A 20,835-nucleotide genomic window follows, 5' to 3' on the forward strand; every position below is an offset into this window, starting at 1 on the left:
GGAAGGAGATAACAATAGACTCACGTACATTGTAAGCACAATTTGTGCTCACCAGTAACATCAAACACATTAATGTGGTGGGAGAAATGCTTGCAGTAAATCTAACCACTGTCAATTGTTCAGGGTATCATTCCAACCCATCATTCCTTTGCTCACAATGCCACCTCAGATTAGACCGAGTTAAGTACACAGCAGTCTTGGTCATGCTCCAATAGGAAAAGTTCATCCTGAACTGCCAAGCCAGGTCCTCTCTGAAGCGAAATGCAGATAACCCAATACCAGTTTTGTAGTGGTTCGGGGCTGGTCAAGCGGATGCAGCTTGGCTCCATTGGCATAGTGAGCACGAAGCCCGCGTCTCAGACCCAGCCAAATGCAAACCAGTCTTGGATCTGCTCTAATAGGAGCAGTCGAGCCCAAACTTCCAAGAAACATGCCTGCTGGATTTGTTGTCATGACCCAAAACAGATACATCAGCTTGCCTGTTGATAGGTGTAGCATTATGGCGGGCCAAACAACTGATTCTGATGCGTATTCACTTTCAGACAGCCCCAGATAATGCTATTTTAGGAAAGAACTAGTCAAATGGACAAATATGAAAATAAATATGGCACCGGCAGGCATAGGAAGGACAGAGTTGACGTCTCCCTATAAAATGGGACACTACATTTTTTAAATTGATGCGAGAAACAGATGACCTATAAACTTACAGTGAACATTTACACTGACTATATTAGAACTACTACCAGACACACATTATTGTGATACACCCACAAACCCACATAGATCGATAGTCATACATCTCCGTTAGTGAATGTTTTTCAGTCCTTCCTCGTGCAAAGATAATCAGGGGCACATTTAGGACGCATTTACACCATAATTACTTGAATCGTTGACTGTTGACAATAACTAGCTTAATTCTCCGACTTTTGCTCTGCGTGGTTGGCATTGTTTTTATGATGTAGTCTCACCAAAAGTTGGTTAATTACTCAAGATGTTTAATGATGTGTTATATAACAATCTAATCCTTTGAATCACTGTATGGGATAAATCACGCATTTATTTTAGTAGCTTGATACAACTAACACAAATATTGTTTGAAAACCCCACCTGCATAAACGACGAGCCCATAGCAGGCTGCTGTGTTCCGAATGCTGCACCCTCGTAAGAGCATCTTCTCATTGTCCAAGGGGTGTTTTTCACCCTTCCACTCCAAGTTTCCAACGAACGTGTGCATCTTGCTGTTCGGAGCCTCTCATAACACTCGGCCTGCCTCCCAAATGAAACTGACATTTATTATAGAAGAATGAATGCAGTAATATCCAACACGTCATCAACTCTTGTCAAAAGTGCATTTCATTCACCCTCTCAGACATATTCCAAGCCTATCCTTAACCATAAGCCTAATACTGAAATGAATCATAATACTAACTGTTACCATACCTGTTCAAAAAATCCCTGAAACAGTCAAATAGTCCATAGGTATAGAAACGGATAGGTTGTACAGCTCTCTAAAATAGGCCTAAGTCATTTAAAGTTGTAAACCAAGTTGAAAGCAAAATATAGTGAAAGCGCACAGCTTCATACCTGCATACCACATACACACCTAAATACCACATAATCCTCACAAAACCACAGACCATCAAATGCATGCAAAGAGTCCATCCTTGCTCCAACAAAGCCTTACACCGCATCTCTGGACTTCTTGTAATGTCAGCAGACGCTCCTGTAAATCCCACCAGACTCTCACAAAACTTAAATGGACTTTGAGAAGCCTATAGGAGAACCTCACACAGCCTCCAAAAGTAGAAACTCCAACAGTCACACTAGTTCTCAGACCATGGCCTCTACCAAATTCTCGCCTGGCCCCCATAAATTCCATAAAGCTGTTAGATAGCTTACAACTGACGTTACCATAGCTCCCAAAATTACCTCACACAGCATCCAAGGCTACGTCACGCAGGTATCATATAGCCTCCAAGAGTAGTATGCTCCTGGATGGTTTCTGTTACATTAGAAGAAGTAGAACTTGCACCGCAATAGATTTCAGATGTCATGAGTGATGTAACATGTGAGGTCATAAGGAGTGCATCACAGCAGTGCAAGTTATAATTATGTCAGTTAGGTGTCAATAGCGATTATTCCTGGTTTTATGGTTTTTAAACCGTAGAGCTTTTTCAGTGAATTTCAATGTTTTTTTAATGCCAGTTAAAACCTTATTACCTTCCTCACATTCGACTCCACTTTAACCTTTGTTTTTTCCAGTGAATTTCTATATGTGTGTTTAATGTAAAGTAATATCTTATTATGGTGCGTTTGAAGCCAACCCTTCACCATGTACGGCCTCTCACAGTACATGAGCGGCAGGGTCCTTGCGTCACTGTGCACAGCCTTTGGCCATGCGCAGAGGAGGGTTGTTGCCTCACTGTACATGGCGGGCCTGTAGTGAACTTGGCTCAGCCAAGCACCAGATCAGGGCTGCGGTAAATCCAAACAGCTTTTTGTTTTGGATTTTTGGCCATAGGGAGGTACCTCAAGACAGAATTCCTGCATCCCAAAATGGCAGGTGGAACATTGTTCTAGACATTCTGGGCCCCAATAGCATTGTGTTTGTTCTGTGGATATCCCATGGGATCTACCAATAAGTTTGTGCATACTGACTCTTCCCATGGGGCTCCAAAAGAACTGCAGCAGAAGTTTGACAGCAATAGCTATCTATACATTTTAAACCCTAATTTGTCTGAAATGGCTGAACAGAATGACACCAAATCACAAAAAGAACGCTTTCTGGAAATATACCTAACTTTCTGCCAAATTTGAAATTATTTTGTCCAGGCCTTTTTTTATGTATCATTGTCTTAATTCTACCTATGGAAAATGCATGGGTAAAAATCAGTTTTACCCCCCCCCCACACTTTTTTACTTGGCCCACGCTTGGCAGATCACCTTAAACTTTCCAGGAAGGAGCTAAGGTGGATGAGCTTTTGTTGGTAAAGGTTGGTGAAGATTCGGCAAACAGTGCCAAAATCATTAGAAAAAACAACACTCTACATATGGAAACTATCACCCACGTATATATTCTACACAGTTGCGACAGCCACTGTGTAATATATATTATATTGCTTGCCTTTAACTTTCCCGCAAGTGCTTGAGTGCCCTTTGGCGGTAGGTTCCAGCCTTATGAAAACATAAAGATTAGGGAATAATGTTGTTGTTTTATTCTTCATTATTGTAAGGTCATCATCATTATCATCTACCATGTAGGTTTTTTCTAAATATGATCCTGTAGAGTATTCTTCTAGACATAATTTTGGATCTAATTAATGTATGTGAGAATCCTGACGCATATATGATTTGCCAAACTCTTGGTCATTGACTGCATTGAATAAAGACTAGTATGAACTCGCCTGGACCTCAATCATTGCATAAGGATTTTGTGTCGTACATCGAAATGCAGGCAGGGTTTTTAAACGTCTATAAAGAACACTACTTGTGATCAAGGAAAATCCTTCTAAGCTATTAACACATTTTATCACTGTCACAATAGTGACCATAACTGTTAACATTACAGTAGTGACTACCCCTTGCAGGATTGTCAGCAGTCATCATCCCAATACTCAATGCAAGGTAACGAGCATAAATGTCAAGAAAAGCATTATCAGTATGAAATGCCCACACATGACTAATGAAATAATGGCTGGAACAGCAAGAGCTTTCTAGAACAAAAGATATAACCACAGTAATAAGTCTCCCCAGCTCAGCTTGAATTATCTTTCGAATATGTGCTCTACTAAAGTTTTGAAAATCTAGTATTTGTATCAAGTACCACAGTTCAATTTTGTCAAACAAATACACTTCCCCAAAGAAAAAACTATCAGTTTTTGGAAGAAACATTAAGAGGCACATATACAAGCCCATAGTCCAACCTTGCGCCGCCCTAGTGTCATTTTTTTAACGTTAAGGTGGCGTTGAGGAGGCCTTTCTCCCGCGCCATATTTACAATGCTTGCATTTAGCCCCTTTGTAAATACTTGTGCCACATTATGCCTGCGCCAGGCATAATGTATGCAAGGGGAGGCAATCCCACGCAGGGAGGACTGAAAAAATGGCGCTGCAAAGTCTACAACATTTCACTGCACCATTTTTCCACCATTTTGTCCACCTGCAGGTGTTAAAATTACGCACCCATTTTAATCAACGGGCCTGCCTATGTTTTGCTGCACTAGCGTCAACATTTTGATGCTATTGTCCTAACCACTGCCATGGTGTGCCGTACTACTAGTAGCTTCCATTCAACTTGTTGGAGACCCATGATATACCGAAACTGAGGTACAACAGTGACCATGCTCCCACTATTTGCTTTACACAGCCAAATATTTATTGGATGCAGTTTCTTTGGACTGAAAAAATATGATCAAAACTTGTGCTTAGAAAGGTACTCTACAAATAAATCCCACACTAAAAATCATGCTCTGTCTGTTAATTTAGTCCAATAAATTAGTCCAAATGGCCTGCACTATCCTACGTGAGCTGTGGTGAATCCGAAAATAAAAACAAGACTCTATTGTGTAGGGTGAAGTAACACAGAAAATAAGACATGCTTATTCCTATTTAACAGGCACCTTTCAACTACGAGTAACAAGAAAAAATGCGGGAAAATATAAACAACAAAGATGTAAAATTGACTACTTTAAAACAAAGTGGGTCATTTGAAGTTTGGTGATGTGAGAACCGCTGTAATTCTGCGGTTCTACTATAACATCAAACATGCCACTCTACATCTCATTTATATTCTGGGAGCGACAATAGTTGAGCTGGTAATGCCTCAGCCATCTTTGCCAGCGAAACCCTGGACACAGCATTCAGTCAAGTCAAAATGAAGGTTACGCTGTCAATTTTGGGTGGTCGCAAATCAACTAGAAAATGTCCAGTGTTTCAAGTTGATTGTTTTTATGTTTTTCTGGAACAAACTCCAGCTATAGGAGTTTTTGCTCAGAAAAATTCAAATGAATGATGAACGTGGCCAAAAAAACATGGCACCTGTTCAGCATTCTCCTGTGTCTTCAGTCCATCCTCCACACCAGCAGATAGACTAAAGGTACTGAGATCCCTGCCAGACAGGCTTATATCTCAAGCTATGGTAAATGAAACTCTGCTAGGGCAGTGGAGGCCATGGCCTCCGCTGACCTTAAGGACTGGCGGACCACCTGCCAAATCATAAATTATATCTGTAGTCTTCCCGTTTTGCACATTTCTTTCCAGTTTCTTTCTTCAGTATTGTTTTGGACCATTTCCCATCATTAAGCCTTTATAATTTTTGAGCAACGAAAATACACATTCACTTCATTATTTTAAACCTGCATTACCCCGTTCAAATTCCATATTAATCCATCTTCACTTTTTATGTTTTACTACCCTCAAAGATTCAGTACATTCCGGCTAATCTTTGGGATCCGCATGCACTTTACCCATCACCCTGTCACCGATATTAATCATCGTGAAATCAAAGCCTTTTGTTATTGCTTGTGCAGGTGCTTTAATAAAAATTATTAACGAGTGTTCATGTATTTGAATAATGGGTTTGTGTAGACAATATAATAAGGTAGAAAATATAATGCACGCATTTGAAAATGTGATTGCGATGAGTGGCCGCCAAGGTTCACAAAGTGTACTTATTAATATTCTAATGCTGTGAAATGTTATGTTTGACTAATGTAGTAATATGTCATATTAAGTGTTATGCGTTATGTCTAAGCTTTATTAATTGTAGGCCTTAACTTAGAGAAGGTCTTGGCCTACTTGCCAGGTCTCATGTCAAAGCTGTATTTTTTAACATTTAATTAATGGCTGTCCTAGAGAGTTAAACTGTGATTTTCCATTTGCATTGTTTAAATGTGCTCATATCAGAGAAGATTTTCTCATGAGAACCGACTGCTAGAAAATTCTGTTCTTGCTAATGTAACATTCTGTGTGTAATGTGTGTGAGACTGACGTCCTCAGGAGGAGAACAATGAAGACACTGACTGGAGTAGAAGCTACAACAATATTGTTACCTGACAAGCCGGATGATGAGGACATTGCAGGACAACCTATCAGCGACATGTGAACAGAGTAATAGTAGAATTCATAGATCTGGAGTTTTAGTTTTATTGGACAAAGTGTGAACATGCGATTCATTGACCAATAGGGATTTGAGACATAGTTTTAATGGTTTTGATTTAACAAGACTGCACTGAGAGAAGACACACCATTGCCCGTTTTCTTGCTGGCCAAAAGGTCAATGTTTTCTTGTGCGTATTGATAAGAAAGGTGCTTAACTTTAATGCTTAAAGACTTTGCATCTTCTGAACTTTGATGCTGAATCCTGATGCCTTGCTGATCGACTGATGTCCTGAGGGCGAAGACTATTGAGGATAGGTATTATGAATTAGACTGTTGATTATTATGTCTATTTGATTTTTCTTTCCAAGTACCAACCGCACTGTTTGATAGAGCATAGTTAGATGTTTTTCCCAATTTGTGTTACTAAATTGTTTTGCATGAAGCCCAACATGCTGATGCTAATCTGGTGTTAGTTAAGGATCCTCACTAATGAAATTCTGCTAATAGGGGAAATAACAGAAATTCGAGAGGAGGATGAGGGCTAGATGGGACAGTGATCAGAGAGTTTGGAGGATGGAGACCTTGCACGGTATTAAGTTGATTCCAGCAATTACGCTGGACAATGAGAAGGAAGGAAGAAAAGCTACTAGAAAGTCTAACAGAAGTCCGTCCGAAAGTAGGGAGGGTAGAAAGTCTTCAACGGTGGAGGAGGAATCAGATGATGATGAGTTTATTACACAGTTATTGAGAAATCGCCCACCACCATATACAGCACATGGGAGTGGTCCGAGCACCAGTGCTGATCCAACAGCTCCGACATTGGTTAATGGGACTATCAGTCCGATGCAGGTTAATGCTAGCCTTACAGAGAATGCCATGCAGTGTGGCCTTAATGTGGCAACTACTTCTGTAGTGCAAAATCAGGTGCGACCGCCACAGGTTCAGAGAATTTACCCTGATGTGCCCATTATGGAAATGACTTTGAACTTAATGGAGCCTACGGAACAGGTTTTCTCGAGACCGATGTTGGTTCAGACAAAACCAACTCCACTTTTATTACCCCAAGTGCAGCCGCATGTAATACCAAGATTCACTCCAGTAACATGGACACAGTCAGATATGACTCCGATGATGAATCAGAATATGGGAGTTACTCTCCCACAGAGCATAAGTGCAAGACCAGCCCCAGATGCTATATCGTTACCTATTACTGTTGGTCCAGCTGTACCCTTACTTGCACAGAAGAAACCTACTGTAGGTCAGCAGGGAGCCATGTCCCAGAATATAATGAGGGGAGTACATAATGAAAATGCTCGAATAGTCTCTCCTGTGGGACAGAACTTTGACGGATCAAGATCATTGTTAGACCTCAGTCCATTTGTAGCATTTCCAGATACTATGGCAGGGTCAAACGCTAGCCAGAGTTTCAAATTGTTGACACTGCAGGCACCAAATGCAGTTTCATAGCAGGTGCCACCAGTCCAAGCCAGTAACATTTCATTGCAAGGTTTGACAACTCAGCAGTTGACTGAATGGTTAGACAAGCTGAATACACCGCAATGAGCTCCTAAGGGAGAGGAGTGTTGACCGATGCTAGGTTAAGTATGGAAGTGAGTGAACTCATTGAGAGAACCATGGGTGTGAACAGGTTAGAATCCTACACAGAGGCAGAGTTGAGATGTCTGTGCCCGAAGATTACGAGGGAAGTGAGCAATATGCATCAGAAACTAGTAGACCCAGGCAGAGAAGTATGGCACAGAAAAAGAGAAAACGAAGCATTTGAAAAGGAGTTACAGATTGGATTTTGAGGCTAAAGATTTTGAACACATGAGATCTGCCGGAATGAAGGCACACCTTAAGGAATTGCTTCAAAGTGCCCAGACCTGAGGAGCATTAGACAAATGGGAAGGCAGATGGGTAAAGAAAAGAGACAAGAGGAAAAGGGGTTCTGTGGAGCTGAATGCAAATGTGCAGCAGGACAAAGATCCAGTGAAATTTTACCAATGAGAGAGATTCCAGGAGGGAATTCTGTTCACGTCCCTTGCAGCAGGAGTGACATTCTCTCATTTACAAATGATTATCCAAGATTGAGAGAGAAGCCACTAGAGTGGTATCAGCAGACAGATAGGTTTGTGAAACTTGCCAAGTGTCAAGATAGTTGTTCCAGCTGATCTGTGGAGTATAGATTGGCAAACAAGCGAGCCAAAGAGAGACAAGAATACGGGTTCACCGTCCCCTGATGTAATGAAATATTATTATAAGATGATTGAGTTCTTGAAAACGAGAATTTCACCCAAGAATATTGATTGGCAGAGGATTGACAGGACAGCTCAGGAATCAAAGGAGTCGATACATGCATATTATGTGAGATTGCTGCAGACGTCCAAGCATTACAGTGGTACAGAGACTATAGAGGCAAAAGAGATGATTCATTTTGTGTTCAGATTTGTGGAAGAATTGAGACCTGAAATTAGCCAGATGATTAAGAGTCTTTTTATTTGCTGGCAAGCAAAGCCGATTGATGAGGTGTTGCAGTATGCGAATTACTGTAGGGATGACACTGAAATGAAGCAGAGAAAGCTGAAAGAGAAGGCGATGGAGATGCAGATTAAAGCAGCTCAAATGGGTATGCAAGGGAATTTTCCACAACAGTTACCGCAGCAGCAGCCTCAGATGAGAGGTAAAGGGCGCGGAGGTAACGTGAATCGTAGTCCAGACTGTAGGGGTTCAGAATAATGTGCAGGGAATGAAGAAATTATTGCCATGTCACGTTTACGGAGCTGTTGGACATTGGAAACAGGACTGTCCGATGATTGTGCAGGAAGGTGTCGTTCAGCAAAGTATTGACATCAATTCATTACAGAATATGAGAGGGCCGAGAGTGAATGGTCGTAATCCAAATTTTCAGAATAATGTGAATCAAGTGCAGAATTTTCAACCCGTGCAGCAGGTGCAAATGCCACGTGTACAAATGACACAGCTGCAGCCAATGCAACAGCAGGTTCCCATTGTACCTAGACAGCAAATTCAAATAGCTCAGGCCCCATGGGAGCAGCAACAGATGATGCTTTCTCAACAGGTCACAGGCTTAATCAAAATAATAAACAGTGCATCAATTCCCATTACACAGTGAGAACGGAATAAATGATGATAAGATGAGTGACAGTTCAGATGAGGAGCCATGTGTGCTTGCAACTTCCTTAGAAGTAGATCAGAGAGGTCCCTATGTGAAGGGAAAAGTTATGGGTTACAGAGTTTCATTCTTGGTTGACACGGAAGTTACACGCTCTACAGTTAGAAGTGCAGTAGTTCCAAACTTGCCCCTTTCAGGTAGAACAGTTCAGATTATAGGAGTAGCGAATCAGTATTTACCAACCTGATTACAGAACCAGTTCAGGTTAAAATTGGCAACTTCCAGGGATTGCACAAGTTTGTAGTCTGTGATTCAAGTCCGGTATCCCTACTGGGAAGAGACTTGCTGTGTAAAACAAAATGTTTGATTACTTGTTCAAATGATAGAATTGAGATTCAGACGAATAGTGATGATGAAGATGACCAAACCCCAGAGACAGAGGAGGAAACTACAAATGAGGAGTACCCTCTGATTAAATTTTTCCCGATGTTCACTGTAAAAGAGCTTCATCCTGATTTGCAGGGAACAGTAAAGGAAAAAGTGTGGGATTTGACAGGAAAAGAAGTAGGTCTGATAAAGGGAGTTGAGCCAGTTAAAGTTATTGTAAAGCTGAATGCAGCTTTTCCTCAACTTCCTCAGTACCACATGCCGCAAGATGTCCTTATGAAGGTTGCCCAGATAATTGCAGATTTTGTAAAGCAAGGGGTTTTGAAGGAAGTATTGAGCAGGCCATGTAATTCACTCATAAGGGGTTTGCAAAAGCCCTGTGGGAAAGTTTGAATTGTCCAGGATTTGAGAAAAATAAATGAGATTGTGGTCAAATTTTGTCCATGGTGCCAAATCCAGCCGTGATAATGTTTCAGATTCCATGTGATGCTGAGTGGTTCACCGTCATTGATTTGTCACAAGTCTTCTTTTATGTGCCTCTTCATGAGGATAGCCAATTTCTCTTTTGTTTCAAATTTCTGGATCGAGTTTATTGTCAGTGCAGAATTCCTCAAGGGTTTTCAGAGTCACCTTCCATATTCAATCAGATCTTGAAAAAGAATTTGGAGTTGTTGGAATTGCCTTTCCAATTGACCTTGGTACAGTACATTGATGGTTTGCTGATTGCATCCAAAACAAGGGACGAGTGCAAGTATGATATGATTGCCCTGTTGAACCATTTGGGAAAGATTGGTCACAGAGGGGGTCATTATGACCCCACGGGAGGCGATAATGTGGCAATAGTACCGCCAAAAGGCTGGTGGTACCTACCGCCACATTATGTCCTTGGTGGAGCCGCGGTGGTAATCCCGCTGATACTGGCAGGCTGCTGCCAGCCTGCAGCCAGGCAGTCTCGGCGGCTGTAATCCACCAGGGCAGCACTGCAAGCAGCGCTGCCCTGGGGATTACGAGTCCCCATCTGCCAGCCTGTCCATGTCGATAAACCCCGCCATGGAAAGGCTGGTGGTATGGGAGACCTGGAAGGGGCTTGGGGGCCCCTGCAGTGGCCATGCACTTGGCATGGGCATTGCAGGGGCCCCCATGCAAAGCTACATCGTGCATTCCACTGCCCAAATTATGGGCAGTGGAATGCGCGACGGGTGCTGCTACACCCAACGCATCTCAGCATTGCCGCTGGCTCGATTACGAGCCGGCTTCAATGTTGTGGTGAGTTTTCCGTTGGGCCAGTGGGCAGAAATGCTGTTTCCATCCACTGGCCCAGCGGAAATGTCATAATAGGGCTCCAAACATAACACCAGCACGAGCAGTATGTTGGTGCCCGCGGCTTCGGCGGTCTTTGGAAAAGACCACCGAAGTCGTAATGATGGCCAAAGCGTCTCCGCTTAAATTGCAATACTGTCAGAAAGTTGTGAAATACTTGGGTCACCAGAGTGAGAAGGGATCAAGAAAAATAATCCGAGAAAGGATTACCGCCATATTGTAGATAAATCCCCCGAATACGCAGAGAGATGTCAGAATGTTTTTAGGGATGGTAGGCTACTGTCGCCAATGGATTCCAAAATTTTTAGTCATTTTGAGACCATTGCAGAAGCTAACTTATAATGAAGTCACTGATCCCATAGTGTTAGACCAGTCTGGAAAAAAAACGTTCACTGAATTGAGAGAAAGTTTGTGCAAGGCTCCAGCTTTGGGTATGTCTGGCTACACAAAACCTTTCACATTGTTTTGTCATGAGTGTGATGCATGTTCTTTGGCTGTCTTGACACAGGTCCATGGAGATGTAAACCGGCCAGTAGCATATTTGGCAGCTACTTTGGACCCAGTTTAAGCAGCCTTACCAGGTTGTTTGCGTGCAGTTGCAGCAGTTGGTCAAAGCCTTACACAGTGTGAGGGCATTGTGATGGCACATGCCCTGACTGTAATGGTCCCTCACTCTATTGAGATTCTACTTACATGGACGAAAACCCAATATTTGACTGGTGCAAGGTTGACCAGATATGAAACGAGTTTTTTTGGGTCACGAAATGTGTCATTGAAAAGATGTACAGTGCTGAACCCGGCAACCTTACTCCCAAATGAAAATGTTGAAATTGAGCAAGTGGAAGATGTTGAGAATGCTTGTCTTGAAGTAACTGACTTGTGGACGAAACCGAGACCTGACATTAGAGACACGCGATTGGAAGAAAATGACCAAATTATCTTTGTTGATGGTTCCTGTCTTAGGGACAATGCAGGGACACTGAAAGCAGGATATGCTGTGTGCACAAATACTGGTATTTTGGAAGCTTCTTGGCTTCGAGGAGTGTTTTCTGCCCAAGTAGCAGAATTGGTAGCCCTTACTAGAGCGTGCCATGTTTCTGCTCAGCTGAAAGTTACAATCTATATGGATAGCTAGTATGGATTTGGAATAGTTCATGATTTTGGCCAGTTGTGGTCACAGAGAGGTTTCATGACCTCTTCTGGTTCACCAGTGAGAAATGGTGAGAGAATTAAAGAACTGTTACATGCTATTCAAATGCCTCAAACCATTGCTGTGGTGAAATGCAGTGCACATCTGAAGTCGCAGGACTTTGTATCATTGGGAAATGGATATGCGGATCAAGTCGCATGGTTTTGCGCATTGAACTGTTTATCATTGAACGATAAGTGGGAACTGTTATCTGAAGAAGAGGAAACATGTCCAAGCTACGCGTTGAAAGTAATTGACACCTTAGAAGAACTGAAAATGTTGCAGAATGATGTTGACAGAGGGAGAAAACTAAATGTGTACAAAGACAAGATGAATTGTGGGTTTCAGAAGAGGGTCAATTAGTTTTGTCCAATAGTCTGTTGTCTCAAATGGCTAGGTACTATCATGGTCAAACCCATATTGGGAGGGATGCAATGATTTGGTTGTTCAAACATGATTGGTTCAACCCAAGGTTTAGGCAGGTTGCTGAAGCAGTTTGCCGTTGTTGTGTCATTTGCCAACAGTTAAACGTGGGGAAAGGGACAGTGGTTAACTTGAGCCACACTGGAAGAGCGGGAGGTCCATTTAGCAGAATGCAGATGGATTTTATTGAGATGCCTGTGTGTGGAGGTTTGAGATATGTGTTGGTGATTGTTTGCATTTTTAGTCACTGGACTGAAGCTTACCCTGTACGAAGAAATGATAGTCTCACAGTAGCAAAACTACTGCTTATGGAACTGATACCGCGTTTGGGGTTTCAGGGTTTCTGACCTCTTTAGAACCAGATAGGGGAAGTCACTTCAACAATGAAGTAATTAAATTACTGTGTGCTGCATTGAACATTGAGCAGAAGTTGCATTGTAGTTACCGCCCTGAAGCATCAAGACTAGTGGAACAGATGAATGGTACTTTGAAGTCAAGAGTTACAAAGATGTGTGCGTCCACGAATTTGAAAATGGCCTGACGCATTGCCTTTAGTGTTGATGTCAATGAGAAACACACCCTAAAGGAAGACAGGATTGTCGCAGCATGAGATCCTTATGGGCCGAGCCATGAGGTTGTCAGCGGTGCCTGCAAATGCACTTGTCAACATTACAGATGATATAGTGTTGGACTACTGCAAAGGTCTGGCTAATGTGGTTCTCTATTTCTCTCAGCAAGTGGAAGCCACCACACTGCCACTGATCCATGACCAAGGGCACAACCTGAGAGCTAGAGACCGGTTTGTGGCCCGGAAACACGTGAGGAAAATGTGTTTGGAGCCTCGTTGGAAAGGACCTTTCCAGGTAGTTCTGCCAACTATCACAGCTGTTAAGTGTACCTGAATTCCGAATTGGATACATGCCAGACACACAAAGAAAGTTGCATGTCCACTGGATCATGATGAAGAAGAGTTGTTGAGAGTACCAACAACAGCGAAACAAGTCTCAGGGCTGGAAAGAGAACAAAGGGGAACTGAGACCGTATCTGAGCCAGTTGAGAACGGTTCAGTCACTCCTGTGAGAAATGAATGAGAAGACCTCTAGGAGAGTGATGGAGAGCCCATCTCAATTGAGGCAGCAGGAGAACCTAGTCAGAGGAGGCCTTTTCCAGAAGCAGACGATCTTGAGAGACACAGCACAACACAGCAATTGCCAGTCCCAGAGGGGAAAGGAGTTGAGGTGGATCAAAGTCACTGTGATTTGACTCCTCCAGAACCAATTGCAGGTTCGTCAAGAGAAAACACTGCAGAACAAGGAGAAGGTTCAAGTTCAACTCTAAAGAGAACACTGACAAAAGGCCAGCTGAAAGGAGATAAGTGGCTGGAGTCGCAAGGAAAGGAAAAGGAAGTGGTGATCGAAAGTTTAAAAGAAAGAGGATAGCAAGTCAAAGATACTCAGGTCCTGAATGGGTGTATGCAACAACAAGCAAGTGGCAAAAAATATTTGTGTCTTTTTGTTTTGATAGAGACATTCTGGGTCAGTAATTTGGCTCTTGAAGGAAGCTGATGAACTGAACTGTTGAAACAATTTGAGAATTTTGTTTTTAAAAAGAGACTGTTGAAAGTAACCAGAAGAGACATTGGTAATCTGATTTGACTTTTGAAACCTGATTTTGACAAGCTGCTTACCGATTTTGACAAGGGATCCTGGAAGTGAGACTGAAAGCTGTAAATAACTGCTGAAAGAAGAGTTGTTTGTTTTTGATTTTTGCTTCAGTTTTTCTACATTTTCTTCTACTTTCTGATTCTCTACAGATCAAGAGCAGCATCAGCCAGCAGGATAGGTATACTATGTGTTGTAAATATATGAGTATTGGTTTGGCGATTATGTGTGGGTTATTGTTTGTGGTGTTGATTGTGGGTATGTCTGTTCTCGATAGGAGTGAATCCAACCATACTTCTACTTTTGAGACAATTACTGCACTAACGACAATAGAGAGGTTTAGGTTAGACAAGAAGTATTGGCATAGGGATACAACTGAGCAAGGAGACCTTTCTTCTAATGTCTTCTATTGCTTGTTGAGTGAGTATGTTGAGACGATGGATGCGAGGAATTAATATGCGTATACGCCGATTCCTTCATCAGTAGAGGAAGGAGTTACGTACCATGGCTTGCCTTTAACATATGGATTAAGTTGCAGTAAGCTACTAACAAGATTTTATAACCAGGAGTACATCCAGTACTTTTATTCAAATTATGACATGGCATTTTTGTTTGTCATAGTAATAGAGGTTTCTTGGAACCTGCATTGACGTTTGGCACAGCTTATGCTCACAGGAATAACCTAACATGCTTGCGTACACCTTTAGAGAAAAGCATTTTAGATCACACAGATAACAGAAGAAAGGCATTGAAGGAGAAGTTAGAAAAAGGCTTAGAGAAAAGGACTTATAGGAATGATTATACTTATAGTGCAATTAAAATACAAGGGAAATTAGTTTTAGATGCGCAACACATAGGGAAACTTTGTACATATAGGCCTAAATCACGCACTGACATTTTATTTGTGGGAACGAGCAAATGTAAGCATGTGTTTTTGTTTCAGAGTAAATGGACGTTCATGTTAATTGGACAGGACCCGACGATTCCCGGAATTTATTATATCTGTGGTCTTAATGCTTATTACTGTCTTCCAAGAGGATGGGATGAGACATGCTATTTGGGGATAGTTGTCCCAAAGATTTATCAAATGAATGATTTGAAGATGTTTCCGAAAGTGACTGAATTACATCATATGAGACAGAGGAGGGAGTCCTTTTCTAGTATAGTGGGAGATATATTTGGAACACTGATTCCTTCAGAGGGAGTCATTCTGAATTTGATAAAGATTCGAAAGTTGTCTACTATTGTGGATAACATGCTGACAAATTTTTCAGGAGCCATACTCCTGATGGATACTGAGTTAGCTGCTGATAGAGCTATGACTCTTCAAAATCGTCTTGCTTTAAACATTCATTTAGCGAAGGATGGCAGAGTCTGTAGAATGATTAATTCTAGACATTGTTGTTCGTATATTCCTAATAATAGTAAAGAAATTGGAGGCTTAATTACTAATCTGATTAATGAAAGTGCTGATTTGAAAGAATTGATAGAACCAGGTGTTTGGGAAAAGATTGGTAAAGGTTTTGCTTCAGTGGGAAATTAGCTCAGCAACATTTGGAATGGGATACTATTGAAAATATTGCTGGGGATATTAATTATTGTGGTTTGTCTAATTGGAATATGAGGATCGTGTAAATTATGCAAAAAAATTACATTGAAAAGGTCAAAGAATAATCAGAGGAGGGAAGAAAAGGAAAGGAAAAAATTATACAGGGAAAATTCAGAAAGGGAACAATGGCATGAAGGGATTAAATTGACAGAATATTAGCTGATGTAATAAAAATTTGGGTAGTAGTTAGTGTGATGACACATTTAGTCATCATATGAGGGATTGCTAGTGCACATGCTTTAATAACAATTATTAATGAGTGTAAATATATTCTGAATAATGGGTTTGTGTAGAAAATATAATAATGTAGAAAATATAATGCACGCATTTGAAAATGTGATTACGGCGAGTGGCCGCCAATGTTCACGAAGTGTACTTATTAGTATTCTAATGCTTTTAAATGTTATGTTTGACTAATGTAGCACTATGTCATGTTAAGGGTTCTGCATTATGTCTTAGCTTTCTAAATTGTAGGCCTTAACTTAGCGAAGGTCTTTGCCTACTTGCCAAGCCTCATGTCAAAGCTGTATTTTTTAACATTTAATAAATGGCTGTCCTAGAGAGTTAAACTTTTCAATTGCATTGTTTAAATGTACTCATAGCCAAGAAGTTTTCTCATAAGATCCGACTGCTAGAAGATGCTGTTCTTGCTAGTGTACCATTTTGTGTGTAATATGTGTGTGAGACTGACTTTTTCAGGAGGAGAACAATGAAGACACTGACTGGAGTAGAAGCTGCAACAATATTTTTACCTGACAAGCCGGATGATGAGGACATTGCAGGACAACCTATCAGCAACATGTGAACGGAGTAATAGTAGAATTCATAGATTTGGAGTTTTAGTTTTATTGGACAAATTATGAACATGCGATTCATTGACAAATAGGGATTTGAGAAATAGTTTTACTGTTTTTGATTTAACGAGACTGCACTGAGAGAAGACACCGTCATTGCCCATTTTCTTGCTGGCCGAAAGGTCAATGTTTTCTTGTGCGTCTTGACAAGAGACATGCTTAACTTTAATGCTTAAAGACTTTGCGTTTTCTAAACTTTGATTCTGAATCCTGATGCCTTGGTGATCGACTGATGTCCTGAGGGCGAAGACTGACTCTGCTTGCTGATCCACATTGAAGATAGGTATTATGAATTACACTGTTGATTTTTATGTCTATTTGCTTTTTCCAGGTACCAACCGTACTCTTTGATAGAGCCATAGTTAGATGTTTTTCCAAATTTGTGTTACTAAATTGTTTTGCATGAAGCCCACCATGCTCATGCTAATCTGGTGTTATTTAGGGATCCTCACTAATGAAATTCTGCTAATAGGGGATAATGCTTGATGAATTTCTCTGCTGAACTCAAATGTATGTTATCACTCTCGCGCAGTTGACTTTGTTCTTGATTTGCACCATAACCTTAGAATGTGTCGTAGTTCAAGCTTTGACTAGATTACGTTTCTTCTGCCGCTTTGGACAGCCAGTATTGTTTCTGTATGTGTTTCATTTGATATTGAGATTGAGATTAATCTACATGACTTTAGCATTGTTAATATAGGGAAATAAATATTCTTACTTTTACTAAAAGGTGTGGTTATTCATGACTGAAAGGTCATGGTGTATGACAATTATTGACTCTATTGATTATTGATGTTATTGATTATTGTTGATTGTTGATATTGAATATTGGTTATTGATCATTGATTTGCATGTACTGGAGTTATGGTGGGAACATCTTAATTGCGAGTCAAAAGGTTCATCGACCTATTCGCGTCCCCTTGTATGTTTACTTATTAAGGTCAGACGCGTTAACATTTGTCATACCGTTCCCTCCTTCCCTTCAACTTTTTTCTTTCTGTACTTCTCTATTTACCCTCTATGCTCCACTCAGTCACACTCGATTCATCCATTGAGGACAAAGAAGAGTTCTAGGGTTCCTACCTTAAATGGAATTCTCATGATGATAGCATGAGTAGACATTCTATATGCTACAAGTCTGACTTTAAATCTTCTCTCCAATTCTTCCCACAACTATTAGCTAACTCAATGCTTCCTATCAGAATCCTGTTTAACCTAGATGATACAAGGATGATCCCAGGCACATATGTTTTGTATAATAACTGTGCTTGTTAGTCTCCCACCTCTTTTGAAGCCAACTGAACATCACTGTTCACGAGAATGGAACTCTGAAGTCTCTGGCTGAAAATTCCATCTAGAAATGTAATGAATCTGCTCATGCCTATGTTGCTCATAATGGCCATCTGAAAAACTTTTCTATCAACATCAAGACATATTACAAGTTTTGCCACATGACTGACCGTGAACTCAAACAAAACCTTTTACTGAGGTTATTTTCCTGCAACCAATTGGCTCCATTCCTATTTTGCAATATTTGACACATTATATCCACTTCACATATACCATTACTACCCTCTCCATTCACAAATATAAATGTGGACACCAGAAGTCATTTGGTATTCTTTCTTTTATCTTGCAAAGTCCTATGGGACCCTTTAGTGACCCTAAGATGACAGGTTGAGCATCCTTTCTGGTCAAAACTAACAGGCACAACTTCACACACATTTACAACTTGCTCTAAGCAAGAAGCTGTTTTCAGTCCCACAGTGTTGTTTGTAAGCTCATTGTGTGGGTAGCTGGTGTGGTTGGTTGGGTGGGCACAGCAGGTGGAGCGAGATCATTTTCTACTCCTTTTATGCTGCTTTCAGAGGTGGGGCTTGGTGCAGCAGCTGCCTGCACCAAACCCCAGCCTAGTAAGCCTCATGCAAAGGTCTGTGAGTTTTAGGCTAGGAATTATTGGGTATGTAGATTGCAGACCTGATAATTTATGGGCCCTGAGACACTCGGAAAGATACAAGTGCCTAGAGCAATATACCCCTGGTGATACTGCAGTGTCACTCGTACTGGAGACTACATTCACCTTTTACTGACTAATACACTTAACTGCATTCCACCCTTAAACTTTAGGTGGAATGGGTTTCTTCGCTCAGTGTTTACATGCCATCTTTAAAGCAGGGTATTCCCTAATACTGGGCATGTGACCAGCTATCCCACATCTCCACTATGCCACAATTATCTTCTGGACAATATTGGACTGATTAAACTCACCGTTAAAGGCTGCCAGTGCTTGAATAGAATTGAGTTCAGCATGTGTGACCATCAGAGCCTGACGAAATTTCAGATTTGTTTCCCTAAACGAAAAAGTGAACAAAACATGGTAATTAGGCACAGACTGATATCTCTATATAATCAAGCTTGTTCAATCATCCCATCAGTCTTAATTCTTAAATGTAAGCTTTTATTTAATATACCTGATTCTCATAACTAACAAGTGGTAAATGACAATGTCTAAAACAGAACTAGATTCAGGCAAACTGATTGAAAAGCAAAGGACAGTTGTATCTATGGAGTCTAGGGCTGAGTAAAAAATTACATTTTAGTGGACTTGAGTTGCACAGAACTCAGAAAAGGTTTTAGGTGTCATTTAAAGTTTGGCAGGAACCTACCAAGCTGCATGGCATCGGAGAAAGAACAACTGGTCCAAAAAATGTGAAAATGCCTGATGGTTTGTTGGACATATCTACCAAAGATGCTCCCTCGTATATGACTGGAGATGCTTCAAGGGGAAGAAAATAATGGCAGGCTTCTCAGGCCACTGTGGAATGGTGAGCTTGCCATCACTTTCATTGTTTCAGAAAAACTGTTACTTATGTTCCCCGACAGGAGCTTTCTTCCAGCACAGGCACATTTCTGGAATTCACAGTCTATGACTGAAATGTTTGACATGGCAGTCGTGGTCATGGATGACCATAGGAATGGAGATGGAAAGTCAAGGCTCGAGAAGGCAGCCCCTCCAATAACATTCACTGTGTTGTCACATCAGCCACAAAGCTTTTTTTCTGACAGTGACTTTTCCATCATGAAAACCTCATTACCCAAATCATTAAATGAGGCAGAAGGACATCCCCCAATGTTTGGCAGACATTTTGTTAATTCCCTCTGAATAAGGGCCTTGAGGTCCTATGTTCAAAAGTATTTTTGTGTCCCGAAATGGCCCTGGGTGCTACCAACTGAAAAAATGCTTTCCTATAAGTACAGAGAACAAATTGTGATTCAGTAACATGTCACCGAATTTCAATTTGTGTTTAGCATTTAGGTATTTGGCAGGGACTTATTTAGGGCATTCCTTCCTGATACCTAATCACAGTGGTGTGTATGAATGTTTTGCAACCAAATAATGGTTGCAAAACATTTATTTTTTACTGACATCTCAGCAGTGGTGGTAATCATTCACAAAGGAGAAGGGGTCCCTCTGGGGCCCCTTTCCCTTTGTGAATGCTGAAGCAACTGTTTTTTAGAAGCAGGCCATGGTCGAAAGAACCACTTCCTACAATTAAAAAAATGAAGCTTCAAACTTTATTTTTTTCTTTTTAAACACTGCTTTTTTCCTTTAAGGAAATTAAGTTGTGTTTAAGAAAATAATTTGCTTTAATAAAAAACAATCACAGACATAATTGTCTGTTGACCTCAGCAGGCCACCAACTCTGTGATGGCCATGATTCCTAATGGGTTGCAAATTGCAACCTACCTCATTAATAGTCATAGGGTAGGTAGATTGCGCCCTATTAGGCATCAGTAAAAGAAACTCAAAGGGGTTCATACAATATGAATTGTGATTTCCTGATTGCAATTTGACCATAATTGCAATTAGAAAATCACAGCTCCTAAATTTGTACATATGGCCCTTTCTCTCTAAAATATTTGCATTGCTTTTCCCATTTCAAAGTTTCTGGACCCCTAATACGTACAGTATCTGCTTCACCTCTATTAACAGCTTTGGCCTATAAGGAAGGTAATTTCACTTACTTGGGGTCCATTATGGCTAAAGCTGTTAAAATGTATAAGCTCAGCAAATCTTCACTTGAGTGCGGGACAAAAAGCAACACTTATTTCAAAGATAAGCACGTCTTTCTTAAAAAATATATTATTAAACAAATACCT

At 40.9% G+C, this 20,835-nt stretch overlaps 1 protein-coding gene across 1 annotated transcript in view; it reads right to left on the reverse strand.

Annotated features, from left to right (window-relative positions):
* LOC138259698 (phospholipid-transporting ATPase IK-like) overlaps positions 1 to 20,835 on the reverse strand; it is a 592,788-nt gene that overhangs the window by 349,940 nt on the left and 222,013 nt on the right. Inside the window, 2 exon segments of the mRNA XM_069207591.1 lie at positions 1,108 to 1,266; positions 18,943 to 19,025. Of these exon segments, the coding sequence (XP_069063692.1) occupies positions 1,108 to 1,266; positions 18,943 to 19,025 (242 nt within the window).

Source organism: Pleurodeles waltl, chromosome 9, assembly GCF_031143425.1.
Source record: "Pleurodeles waltl isolate 20211129_DDA chromosome 9, aPleWal1.hap1.20221129, whole genome shotgun sequence".
NCBI classification, from domain to species: Eukaryota; Metazoa; Chordata; class Amphibia; order Caudata; family Salamandridae; genus Pleurodeles; species Pleurodeles waltl.